This window comes from Marmota flaviventris, chromosome 12, assembly GCF_047511675.1.
Source record: "Marmota flaviventris isolate mMarFla1 chromosome 12, mMarFla1.hap1, whole genome shotgun sequence".
Lineage (NCBI taxonomy): Eukaryota > Metazoa > Chordata > Mammalia > Rodentia > Sciuridae > Marmota > Marmota flaviventris.
Window position 1 is genome coordinate 105,077,181 of NC_092509.1, and position 12,610 is coordinate 105,089,790.

At 33.2% G+C, this 12,610-nt stretch overlaps 1 protein-coding gene across 4 annotated transcripts in view; it reads left to right on the forward strand.

The window, feature by feature from the left end:
* Kifap3 (kinesin associated protein 3) overlaps positions 1-12,610 on the forward strand; it is a 143,246-nt gene that overhangs the window by 50,173 nt on the left and 80,463 nt on the right. For all 4 annotated transcript variants that reach the window (XM_027935034.3, XM_071600329.1, XM_071600328.1 and 1 more), the window contains exon 10: positions 4,683-4,845. In XM_027935034.3, the coding sequence (XP_027790835.1) occupies positions 4,683-4,845 (163 nt within the window). The remainder of the gene's footprint in view (positions 1-4,682; positions 4,846-12,610) is intronic.

The window sequence follows — 12,610 nt, forward strand, 5'->3', positions numbered from 1 at the left end:
ACATGTTTTTTGTTTTCACTGACCTTATATCAGAGAAGAATATGATGACATATTGATAAATATACTCCTAAGTAGTTAGGTTTTGTGGCTTAGCAATTGCTTCCTCTCACTTTAAGTTGAAATGCATTCTTTCATTTGTGTATTTAGATTAATGTAGATTAATCTAAGTATTTAGATTAGTAGTTTCTCAAAATTCAAATTTCTTTACCATCAGCATGTGTCTGCTATGTGTATTAGATTTATATTAAAGTATTGCACTTCTTTATTTTTTTTTAAAGAGAGAGAGAGAGAATTTTTTAATATTTATTTTTTAGTTTTCAGCGGATACAACATCTTTGTATGTGGTGCTGAGGATCGAACCCGGGCTGCACGCATGCCAGGGGAGCATGCTACCGCTTGAGCCACATCCCCAGCCCAAGTATTGCAATTCTGAGCTCATTCTATCAAAAAAGATCTCAAGATGATTATTAAAATTATTTTCTAGTGAGGTTGGAAGATATAAATCATCTCATCAAACCTTATTTTATTTTATTTTTACTGAAGAGGAAAAACTGAGGTTTCAAACAGTTAATTATTCATCCAAAGTCAGGAGAAGTATTTGATAGCCAGATTTTTATTAAGCATGCTATACGTTTCATTTTTATTATGGAAGAAAGGCATCTTATGGAAACAGGATTTTTAGCACTCAACTGCACCATACTCACATGGCTAGATTTAGTGACTTTAGCCTCTGTTTTTGCAGATGAACTATCAGAAGATTAGAGGCAATACTTAATTTACTTAAGGAAACAAATTTCTAGATTCTCTGTTTCATATTCTTTTTTGCCTCCTGGGCAAATTTTTTAAAGTCTTCTTCTGTGTTGTTTTTAAAGACATTTTTAGCAAGATTAATAATAAGCAGTTTTTGAATGTTGGCTTCCTGAACGACTGAGAAGAGTACACTTAAAGGCGGAAGTCAACTTGCTGATAGATTATTGCTAAACTGTCACTTTGCATGGAACATTTTATAAAAATGTTAATTAACTATAAATTGTAGTTTTTAGGAATAGAATTGAAAGGGTATTGCATGTTGAGACAGTTGCTAAATTTAGCTCTTGAGTTTTTTTTCATCAACCAAAAAAGACATGTCTAGTAGGCTGTGTTAAATATAAGAGTTTTACCATCTATTGACCAACAGCCCATGCTTTACATTCCATAGTATGCAGTGGAAATGAAAATTAATAAGAAACTCATCAGGATATTTTATTGTGTTTTGTTATACAGTACTTACATATGCTATTGCTTTTTCAAAAGAAAATATTGCCTAATTAGTAACAGCTGGTGGCAATTTTATTTAAAAAAAGAATGGGGGATGGCTGATCTATATGTGAGGTTATATTATTTATTTAATTGAAGTGTTCTTTTTTCTTCTGATGTGAACGAATACTGACTTTGAATTTTAGAAATATATTTTAAAATAAGTTTGGTTTATTTAAAACAATCTTTCAACTAGTGGTTTCAATTGAATTATCATATTTCTCTTTTTTCTGCCATGTCTTTCAGACCCATAAATCAGAAATATGAATCTTTCTTGATTCTGATACATCAGTACTCATATTCAATTAATTTCGAAGTTCTATCCATTCTACCTCTTAACTACAATGTAAATTCCGAAATAACGCACACACTAGTACTTTCTTAAGTTAGAATGTTTATATTACTGTGGTGACATTATAACTAGTTTCTCCAATTGCATTCCTGCTGCTAAATCCTAATGATACAGTGATCTCCTTAAAATTCTTGCAGTTTCCTTGTTGAAATTCCTTTCTAGCTCCCTATAGCCTCTAGATTAAGATGAAAATTATTAAACAAAGTTTACAAGGTCTTTCATCACATGGAACTTTACAAATTCTCTCACTCATTATTTTATTGCTCCCCAAGAACTTATTTTCTCAGTAACACAAACTCTCAAATAAGTCATGCTGTTTTTTACCTCTGTGTATTTATATATCACGTTTGTGTTTTCTGAAGCATCTCTCTTATCTGTATGTCATTCTTTTTTTTAATTTGTTTTAATTAATTACACATGACAGTACAATAATCTTGACATATCAGAATTATCATATTTCTTATGTAATATTAATATAATTGTGTTTTTATAGTTTATTATTAGTGTAATATAACATAAAGGTAATAAATCATATTAGAATATGATCTTAAAAGGAACAACAAGAGTGTATATATGCTGCTTAGTTCCTTATGTTCTTATTTTCTAAAAACTTTTGGGAATTTTTTCTATATTTTGGACATAAGTCTTTTATCAGTTACATGTTTTACAAGCCTTTCTTGTGGCATGTCTTTTCATTCTCCTGTGAGTGTTTAATATTGGTGAAATCCAGCATTTTAAAAAACTTTTTAATGGGGGCTAGGGTTGTAGCTCAGTGGTAGAGTACTCCCCTTGCGCATGTGAGGCACTGGGTTCAATCCTTAGCACCACATACAAATTAAAAAAAAAATAATAAAGGTATTGCATACATGTACAATTAAAAGAAATATTTGAAAAAAAAACTTTTTAATTAGTTATGTTTTGCTATCACTAAAACTTTTTTTTTTTTTTTTTGATTACTGAAACTTTATATTTGAAATCAGGCAATGTGAAGCCTCCAACGTTATTCTTGTTCAAAATTATTCTGGCTATTCTATATTTTTTTCCTTTCCATTCCATTTTAAAAGAGCTTTTAGTTTCATTTTTTGTTTTTGGAAATTTTTTGGTTTGGTTTGTACTCTAATGAAAAATATGGCTACAGGGTTACTGTGTGGTTTACATAGAAGTATGAAGGAAAAGTCAGATGTTAGTTGTCAATTTAGCAGTTTTTAAAAATTTTGTATTCATTCCTTGGCATGAAGTGAAAGGAGAAAAGTATAGTAAAAGCTCAATCACTAATGTGATTTTTATGAGGTAAGTGAAAGATTGCAATAAAGATATGGAAAGGACAGTATAAATAAATGTTTAGATCTCTAATAAAAGGAAAAGTAGAATAACATTATTCATAAATTCTCTTGTTATGATACAAAAATTTGAACTTATATAGAATTTCTTTCCTTTTTTACTCTTGCTTTGAAGTTAAAAGACATAAGATGTTTTTATAACCAAATTTTTCTGATTATTACCTTAAAAAAAAATCTAAGTTCAGGATTTCCATTACCAAATAAATAGTTGGTAATGCCCTCTGTAATTTTTCATTCTAATGCAAGATCTCTTGATACAATTTCATAATCTTGTAGAGCTAGGATCAGCAAATTCCTTTAAATATTTTAAGATTTGCAGATCCAAAGGTCTCTGCTATAGCTGCTCAACTCTGTTGTTAAGCATGAAAGCAACCATAAACAGTCTATAAACTAATGAACATGGCTGTGTTCCAATAAAACTTTATTTATGGAAATTTAAATTTTATATAATTTTCATGTGTCATGAAATGTTCTCAATTTTTTTCTATTATTTAAAAATTTAACAGGCTGGATGCGTAACTCAGTGTAAAGAGCTTGCATGCATGAGGCTATGGGTTTAATCCTCAGTACCACAAAAATAAGTAAGGAAAATAAATGTAAAAACCAAAACCATTCTTAATCTCAGGTTGTGTGAAAACAGATGGCAGGCCAGATGAATTCCATTAGCTGTGGTCTGCTGATCCATTCCAAATTTTAGGTATTACTTGTAGCCTTGCTTCTTTTCTGAGTTTCTTAAGATTTCCAAATGTCCAATGAATATCTCCTCAAATTAAACATGACAAAAATTAAAATAACTTTTTGTCCTCCTTGTCCTAGACCTGTTTTTGCATCTGTATTACTGACTCTGCAGAAAAGGATCCTAAGGCTTCTATTACTAATAAGACTACTTGCAAGGCTGGCCCTGGCTGATGTGGGGTACTTGGATTTCAGGAGTGTCCCCTGCCTAGGAAATAGTCTGACCATGTCATCCCTTTAGTTTGAGATCATGAGGAACTTTTGCTACTTACAGAATGGTGTGAAACCCCCAGCAGAGCATTGCAAGCCTCTATGATCCAAGATCTGTTTTTAAGCTTCTGCCAGTCCCCAATACATGCTTCATAACTATGATTATGCCAAAGCACTTGCAACTCTCTAAACAAGTTCTTACACTAAATGCTTGTCCACTGGCTTTTTCTCAACCTGTATTGCCATTCTTCTCAACCAGAGAACAAACTCTGTCCCATTTTTTAAGACTTGTTCCAAATTTGAAGCCAAATTTTTTTCTTCTAGGTAGACTAGTAGCTTCTTCCATGTTGCTTCTGGAGCACTTTATGCTTTCAGTTTTTATCACACTGCATCTTCATTGTTTGTTCTATTTGCCTACTCTTTAGATCAAGGAATCCTTGAAGGCCAAGATGAGGTCTTGTTTGATCTGGTACAGGGCCTGGTACATAGTGGGTGGTGTTCAGTTAGGCAGTGTTTTCAATCCATCAATTAATGCAGTCAAATGAGGGAAAGAAGGGATGATACAGGACTCTAAATTTTCTCTTTAAACATTTGATATCAGGAAAGTTTATAGATTGAAATGAAAATATAAGATTAATACATACCTATTTTTTAAATAGAGATATGTTAGGTTAAACCCCAAAATAATTATTTGTAATCTTTTTCATCCTATTTTGCAATAGACCCTCACTGCATATTATTTTACTCAGGTGGAAATGGATATTGTTGAAAAACTTGTAAAAATGATACCTTGTGAACATGAAGATCTCCTGAATATCACCCTCCGGCTTTTACTAAACCTGTCCTTTGACACAGGACTGAGGAATAAGATGGTACAAGTTGGACTTCTTCCAAAACTCACTGCACTCCTAGGTATGCTTTTTAAGAATTAATGACTACTTCTTAGGATTCCCAACATCATTGGAAAATTGAGTTCTATGTAGAAAAGCCTCTGAACAGAAAGATTTCTGTATATGTTCTTCGATTAGAAACTGAATAAAAAAATAAGCAGAATAAATGAAAAATTATCTGTGCCAGAATTTCTGTGATATTGTGGAATGAAATGAAATAGGAACTTTTGACTCTTTTGTTTCATTAGCCCATATTGAACCAAAATGAAAGTATATTATTAGTGCTCCCAGGGAAACAAAAAGGAAAATAGATTTTTCTCTTCAGGATGTCTTAAAAAGCAGATATCAATTAAATTCTTATTTTCTGCTATATTTTTCAGATACTACTTGCAAACATACACATTTACAGAAATTCTTTGCCATTAAGTTAAAAGGGGTATTTTTGTATAGCGTGAATTAGAAAAATGTTGTATTGGAGGATTCATTTATTTTGAATATTTAACTTAAGTACTTAAGTTATTCTGTTTTAGCTACTAACAAGATATCTTGAATAAGGATGGGTTCAAGACTTAATGCTTTGGTGCTCTTAACATAAGGTTAGCCTTAGCAGAGCATTAAAACACTTTTACAGTCTACCTACAGCTGTCTTCAGAGGCTTCTGCTACTCTCTGCCTTTATATTGTGGTCATACGGAGGCACTTAAGAGTTCTCAGACAAGCTTTGCTATACCTAAGTGGCTGTCCATTTGCTTTTTCCTCTTCCTGCAAATGCCATTGTCTTTCTTAACCAGAAAGCAAATAATTCTAACTTGTCTTTTAGCATTTCATCCATATATTCAATATATTCAACATTTCACCCATGTGTTCTCCATATATTCAAGCATTGCAAAGAATGTTACACATTTTGGAACATAATCTGTTGAGGAACACTTTCAAAAATTGCCTCTGAGGGAGTCAAGGCAATATAGATATCTGGGGAAAGGAGTTTTAAAAGTAAATTTGGCCTTGAATTGAATTCATATGACAATTTATCATAAATCTGACCATTTAGTCAGCTTTTTTGTGTTTTGACTACAAGATCTGACTCTAACAATTGTAGAAGAGGAAAAGTTTATTTGAGGTCTTAGCCCAACAACTGGCTCTATTCCTCAGGCCTTGAGGTAAGACAGAACATCATGGCAGAGGGAAGCAGCTCATGTGATGATCAGACAGCAGAGAAAGAGAGACTCCACTCACCAGATACGAAATGTATATCTCAAAGGCATGCCCTCAATGATCCACCTCATCCAGCCACACCCTACCTTTAGTGTCCACTCAGTTACATCATTGGATCATTTCACTGATTGGATTAAGGCTCTTAAAGTTTCTCCTCTAAACTTTTTTGTATTGTCTCACACATGTGCTTTTTGGGGACACCTCACACTCAGACTATTACACTGACATAACTATGTACCAAATATTAGATCAGATTCACAGTCTATGCAAATAAATAAGTTATGGTCATTGTCCTGCAAGAATTCATACCCCATAATAGTTTATTCAATATCTAGTCTTCTACTTTTATGAAACATTTGCTTTATAATATATGATAAAACAAATGATTTAAGAAAGATTTTTGGGAAATTACTCACATGATACTCATTTCATAATTTGTGAAACAGGTAGTAAATTTGGGGATATAAGATATAATGTCCAATATTCTTTCTTTTAGAGCTCAATTTCCGGAGTCATACTCATATTAGAATTGTAACTAATTACTTCTAACCATGTGACCTTGGGCAAGTTAGCCAAACTATTTGTGACTTGGTTTTTCATTCCTAAAAATAGGGATAATAATTATATAAAACTTAGAGTTCTTTAGTTTAAATGAGCTATTGCATGAAGAGCACTTATGACCTGACTTACAGTATTTCCTAATAAATGTTAGATGTTATTGTCATTTTTCTTATCAACATCATCATTATCATTATCATTATTTGATATTGAAACAGGCATTCTATAAATGTTGCTCATTAATTTTTTTATATATATGACAAGAGGAATGCATTACAATTCTTATTATACATATAGAGCACAATTTTTCATATCTCTGGTTGTATACAAAGTATATTCACACCAATTCATGTCTTCATACATATATTTTGGATAATAATGATCATCACATTCCACCATCATTTATATTCCACCATGCTCATTCATATTTCTATGAGTACAAATACCCTTCTGATAAGATATTAAACCTTAGTTGATAAATAAGGTAGCTTTATTTGTACTTTCCTGTGTGCACATTCAATTTAACTTAGTAAAATGTTGATAACCTACCATGGCAAATACAGTGCTAAGCACCATAAATGTTTTTCAACCTGTAGATAACTGGAATTCAAATGGAAGAAAATTCATGTATGGGTGTGCCATATAAGGTGCCATCTGAAATGTATACCAAAAAATTAGTCGTTTTAATAGGGTGATATTTACAAAATAATGAGAGACTTTAGAAAATATTTCAAATAAATCAATCAACATTACCTAAGGCATAATTAAAACTAAGTCATTATGACTCAGTCAGTATGATTTAAGTTGCCATTTCAACTTTAGCATAGAATATGACAGTAAAAAGTGAGAGATAGACTTGAAATGGGTTTATGCTCATAATCATGTGAGATTATATAAAGTTTCAAGCATTGCTTAAAAGTTATACTTAATATAGCTGACGGTGGGCATCATGGCAGATAGGTTTTAATCAGAACTGAGTCTAGAAAATTAATCTGACATTCTGTGGGGTGGACTAGAACTAGAGTCTGAAAATGAGATCAATAGCATGCTGTAGTAAACAAGACAAGAAGCAAAAAAAAAAAAAAAAAAAAACCTCAATTAGAGCAGAGGTAGTATTGTCAAGTGTGAAGTAAAAGGAAAGGGCAGAAGAGAGAGATATGGCAGGGAGAATGCCATAGGTAATGTTTAGATGTAGGAATGATGGAAAAAGACATCATAAAATCAACAACTATTAGAACACTAGTGCCAGGAACAGATATGCAAAAGTATGAAAGAGGTGGTTTGAGCAAGACAGTAATAAATTTAATGTGAGACGTGTTAGAGACATCTGAGGCAAAGGTGTTCAGTGGACAGATAGAAGCATGAGTTTAGAACTCAGGAGTTTTTTCTTAACCTTTACCTCTTAAAATATTGTCAAATAAGTAAATAAAAGTTGAAAAAAAGCTTATCTTTCAACAAATACATAAAATACAGCAAGTTTAATCTGTTACTGAGAAGTGATAATCTTGTATTCTTCAAGTAGTAGGGAAATGAGGAAGCTTTGAGTAAGTACATCTGAAAACCTTTACCTCTTTTGTAGTCACTTTTTTTTTTTTTACAGTGTTTCTTCATCATTTTCTTTGGAATATTTTGGATTCCTAGGGCACCAGCTCTTATATACTGGGGAGAGTAAAAAGTTGGTATTGTTCTAACCCTTCATGACCTAACTAGAGATGGATGATCTTAAAAGTTTTCATCTCTGTTCTTAGGCTGATTTATAAAAACTGAAAGCAAAATTATTGGGAGACATTTTATGGTTAGCTTTAAATAAATTCTTGATTTATTTTTCTTTGGTAAGTAAAATAGACAAATGGCCAAATAACAGTACACATATGAACACCCATGAAAAATTTCTAGAAAACTGAAAAAAAAAAAAAAACAAAAAACAACGTTGTGACTTGAATAATTATTAAAAGCAAAGAGGAAGTTGATTTCGGCTCAGCCCTTTTGTTATGTGAGTAACTAGTATTCACCATGAACTCCTGACAACTTTGAACCTACTTGAAAACTAGAAGGTAGGTTCCACACTCACTCCTGTCATCATGCTCACTTCTTTTCCATCTCATTCTTGCTCACAAGTCATCAGATTTCAACTTTGGGTAAGCTCTTTCAAATGTTCATGTCTTTTACTTTAGCTTTTGAAAAAAGATATACTACAGAACTACACCTTCAACTTCTGTAAAATAATTGAAAGTGTCTACATGTTTGCATATATAATTATACTTCATAATAACTGTAAGTTTATATCTGCTTGTTTTATATTCTTTTAATGACTGTAATAGAATTATTGTTTTCTGCTTGTTTCCATGTAAATCATTGGTTAAATAAGCTTTGTCATTCCTTTATAAGATGAACCTATGGGTGGGGGGGAAATTTGCTCATTTTCAGTAACTGATTCAATATGAACTTTTGGAACGTAACCATTTTTGTAAATTTAACAGATGTTTGTTTTATCTTGTCCCCCAAACAATCCTTTTACTCATTATTTCCCAGAAAAATATCTATTAAATGTGTTAGAGGATGAGGCTCTGGTTATTAATAGGTAACACTAATATCATAGTAACAGTACAGTAAACAATTATATCTTGCTTATATTTGTCCATTCTGGATGACTGCAGAGCGCTAGTCCATGACATCTGTCAAAGACCTAGGATAATAGGTCCTCTTGGCCAACATGGCGCTTGGTATTAGCTTTTTCATCACTGTGACCAAAATACCTGACAAGAACAACTTAGAGGAGGAAAGTTCATTTTGGGCTCATGGTTTTGGAAGTTCAGTCCATGGTCAGCCAACTCCATCATTCTGGATCTGAGATGAGTGAATACATCCTGGAAGAAAGGTGTTGTGGTGGAAAGCTGCTCCGATTATGGCAGCCAGTAAGCACAGAGAGAGAGAAGCCAGGAACAAAATGTAACCCCGAAGGACATGCCCTCAGTGACCTCCTTCTCTAGCCACTCCCCACCTACCTACAATTACCATGCAGTAATCCATTCAAATTATTAATCCATCAAGTGAATTAATTCCCTGATTAAGTCATGTCTCTCATGATGGAATCACTTGGCTTCTGAATATTCCTACATTGTCTCGCACATGAGCTTTTGTGAGGAGGTCTCATATCCAAACCATAACTTCTGGGAAAGGGAAAAGAGGTAGTATGGAGAATTGCAGACTCTTCTTACAGGCTTCAACTTAGAAGTGACAACATTTTTACTTACATTCTGTTGATAAAAGCAAATCATATGGCCATGCTTGACTTCAAGGGAGTGGGCAATTATCCCGAAGGAATAGAACTGGAGCATTGATGAGCAAGTAGCCAAATGATCCTGAAAATTATTTTTCAATTTATCTGAATTCAGCTGGGTTTTTAGGATTACCAGAATCTCTTAAACAGTACATCCTGAGACATTACAGCAAATAAATCCTAATGCACATGGTTCATCTAGTAACCGTGGTAGCACAGAGCATATTGATTAGAGATAGGATTGTAGAGTCAGACTGTGTGACTTTGAATATTGGCTTCAGATACCAGCTATACGATATCATGCAATTACTTAATATATGTCAGTTTTCTTATGTCCGGTAAATGGATAATAATGATACATATAAATAGGGAAGAGTTAAATGAAATAATGCAGAAAATGTGAGGGAATTATAAATATGTGAAATTATTGTCAACACATAAAATACAAAAAATAGACATTCAGAAATGGACATCTTTTTTGATAAGTTTTCAGGAAATTCATAAGGTTGAGTTTCCTTTCCATTTGAGTGTGCATATGTATGTCTTCAATTTCTTTTGTGAATGTTGTATAGTTTTATTGTGGAGGTTTACTTCTTTGGTTAAATTTATTCCTGGTTTTGATCTTTTGTTTTGTAGCTGTTATAAATGGCATTGCTTTCTGACTTTCTATTTTACATTTTTCCCTTTTAGTACATAGGAGTGCTAGTAATTTTTGCATGTTGATATTGTATCCTGAAACTTTGTTGAATTTATTAATTCTAATAGTTTGGGGAGGAGTCTTTGGAGTTTTATTTATATAAGATCATGCCATCTGCAAGTGATAGCAACTTGCTTTCCTCATTTCCAACTTGGATGCCCTTTATTTCATTATCTTACATAATTGCTCTAGCTAGAACTTCTAGTACTGTGTTGAATAAAAGTGGTGAAAGTGGGCATCCTTGACTTGTTCCAGATCTTAAACAGCTTTTAGTTTTCCTCCATTCAGAATGATGTTAGCTTTGGTCTTTTTATATATGGCCATTATTACATTGAGGTGCAGTCCTTCAATCCCTAATTTGTTCAGAGTTTCTACCATGAAGGTATGTTGTATTCTATCAAATGTTTTACTTGTGTCTGTAACAGTCATATGGGGTTTCATTCTCTGGATGGAGTATCATGTTTATTGATTTGCACATGTTGGTCTATACTTGAATTTCTAGGATGAATCCCACATAATCATGGTGAGTAGTCTGTATAATGTGCTATTGGACTTGGTTTGCTAGTTGAGGATTTTTTCATCTACTTTCGTCAAGGACATTGGCCAGTAGTTTTTTTTCTTTTCTTTCTTCTTTTTTGTTGTTGTGGTGTCTTTCTGAGGTTTTGGCCTCATAGAATGAGTTTTGAAGAATTGTCTTTTTTTCACTTTTTTGGCATAATTTAAGAAGAATTTATGTCCTTTAAATTTTGGGTAGAGCCAGACATGGTGGTGCATGCCTGTAATCCCAGCAATTTGGGAGGCTGAGGCAGGAAAATTGCCAGTCCAAGTCCAGCCTCAGCAACTTAATGAGACCCTGTCAATAAATAAATAAATAAGGACTAGAGATGTGGCTCAGTGGCAGAGAGTCACTGGGTCCAATGCTAGTACCACCAAAAAAATAAATAAAATAGTTAGTAGAATTCAGCAGTGAGGCCATGTGGCCCTAGGGTTTTCTTTGGTGGGAGTCCTTTTATTACTGCTTCAATCTCATTATCTGTTGTTGATCTGTTCAGATTTTCTGTACCATCCCATGTTTTCTAATTCATTGGTGACTCTCCCTTTAAATTTGAAGTATTCTCTGTGTCATTTCTTATAGGACCGGTCTGGTGGAGATGCAGTCTCAGCTTTTGTTTATTGGGGAATATCTTTCCTCATTCATTTCTGAAAGATTTTCTGGCTATAGTATTCTTAGTTGGCAGTTTTTTGTTTTTGTTTTCCTCTCATACTTTGAAACTCTTATCCCACTCTTCCTGGTCTGTAAGATTTCTGCTGAAAAGTCTGTTATCAGTTGAATTGGGACACCCTTATGTGGTTTCTTTTTGTGTTGCTTTAAGAATCCTCTCTTTGGGGCTAGGGCTGTAGCTCAGTGGTAGAGAGTTTGCCTAGTATATGTGAGGCAGTGGATTTGATCCTTAGCGCCATAAATAGATAGATAGGTATTGTGTCCACCCACAACTAAAAAAATGTTTTAAAAAATATATGTACACAGCAATCAGTTTTGGTTTTTTTTGTTTGTTTGTTTATTTTTTTAAGAATCCTCTCTTTGTATTTAACTTAAGAGCTTGATTATATGTTTTTTTGTGTGTGTGTGTTTTGGTGGTGGTATTGTTTTGGTACTGGAGTTACATGCCCACCCTTTTTTTTAATTTTTTATTTTGAGACAGGATCTTGCTAAGTTGCTTAAGTTCTTGCTAACTTGCTAAGACTGGCCTTGATGAAATCCTTCTGCATCTGCCTCCTGAATCAATGGGATTATAGGCATATGCCACCATACCTGGCTTGATTATGTTTTTAGGGCACATTTTGTTGAAATAAATCTTGACTAGTGACCTTTGACTTTCCTGTATCCGAATATTTGTATCCTTTTCTAAGATTGGGAGATTCTCTGTTACTATCTCTTTGAATAACATTTTTCACTTTTTGGCATTCCCAAGTCCCTCTTGAATCCAATAGCTCCAATATTTGCTCCTTTCTTGCCATTGCAAAGTTCTTATAGACC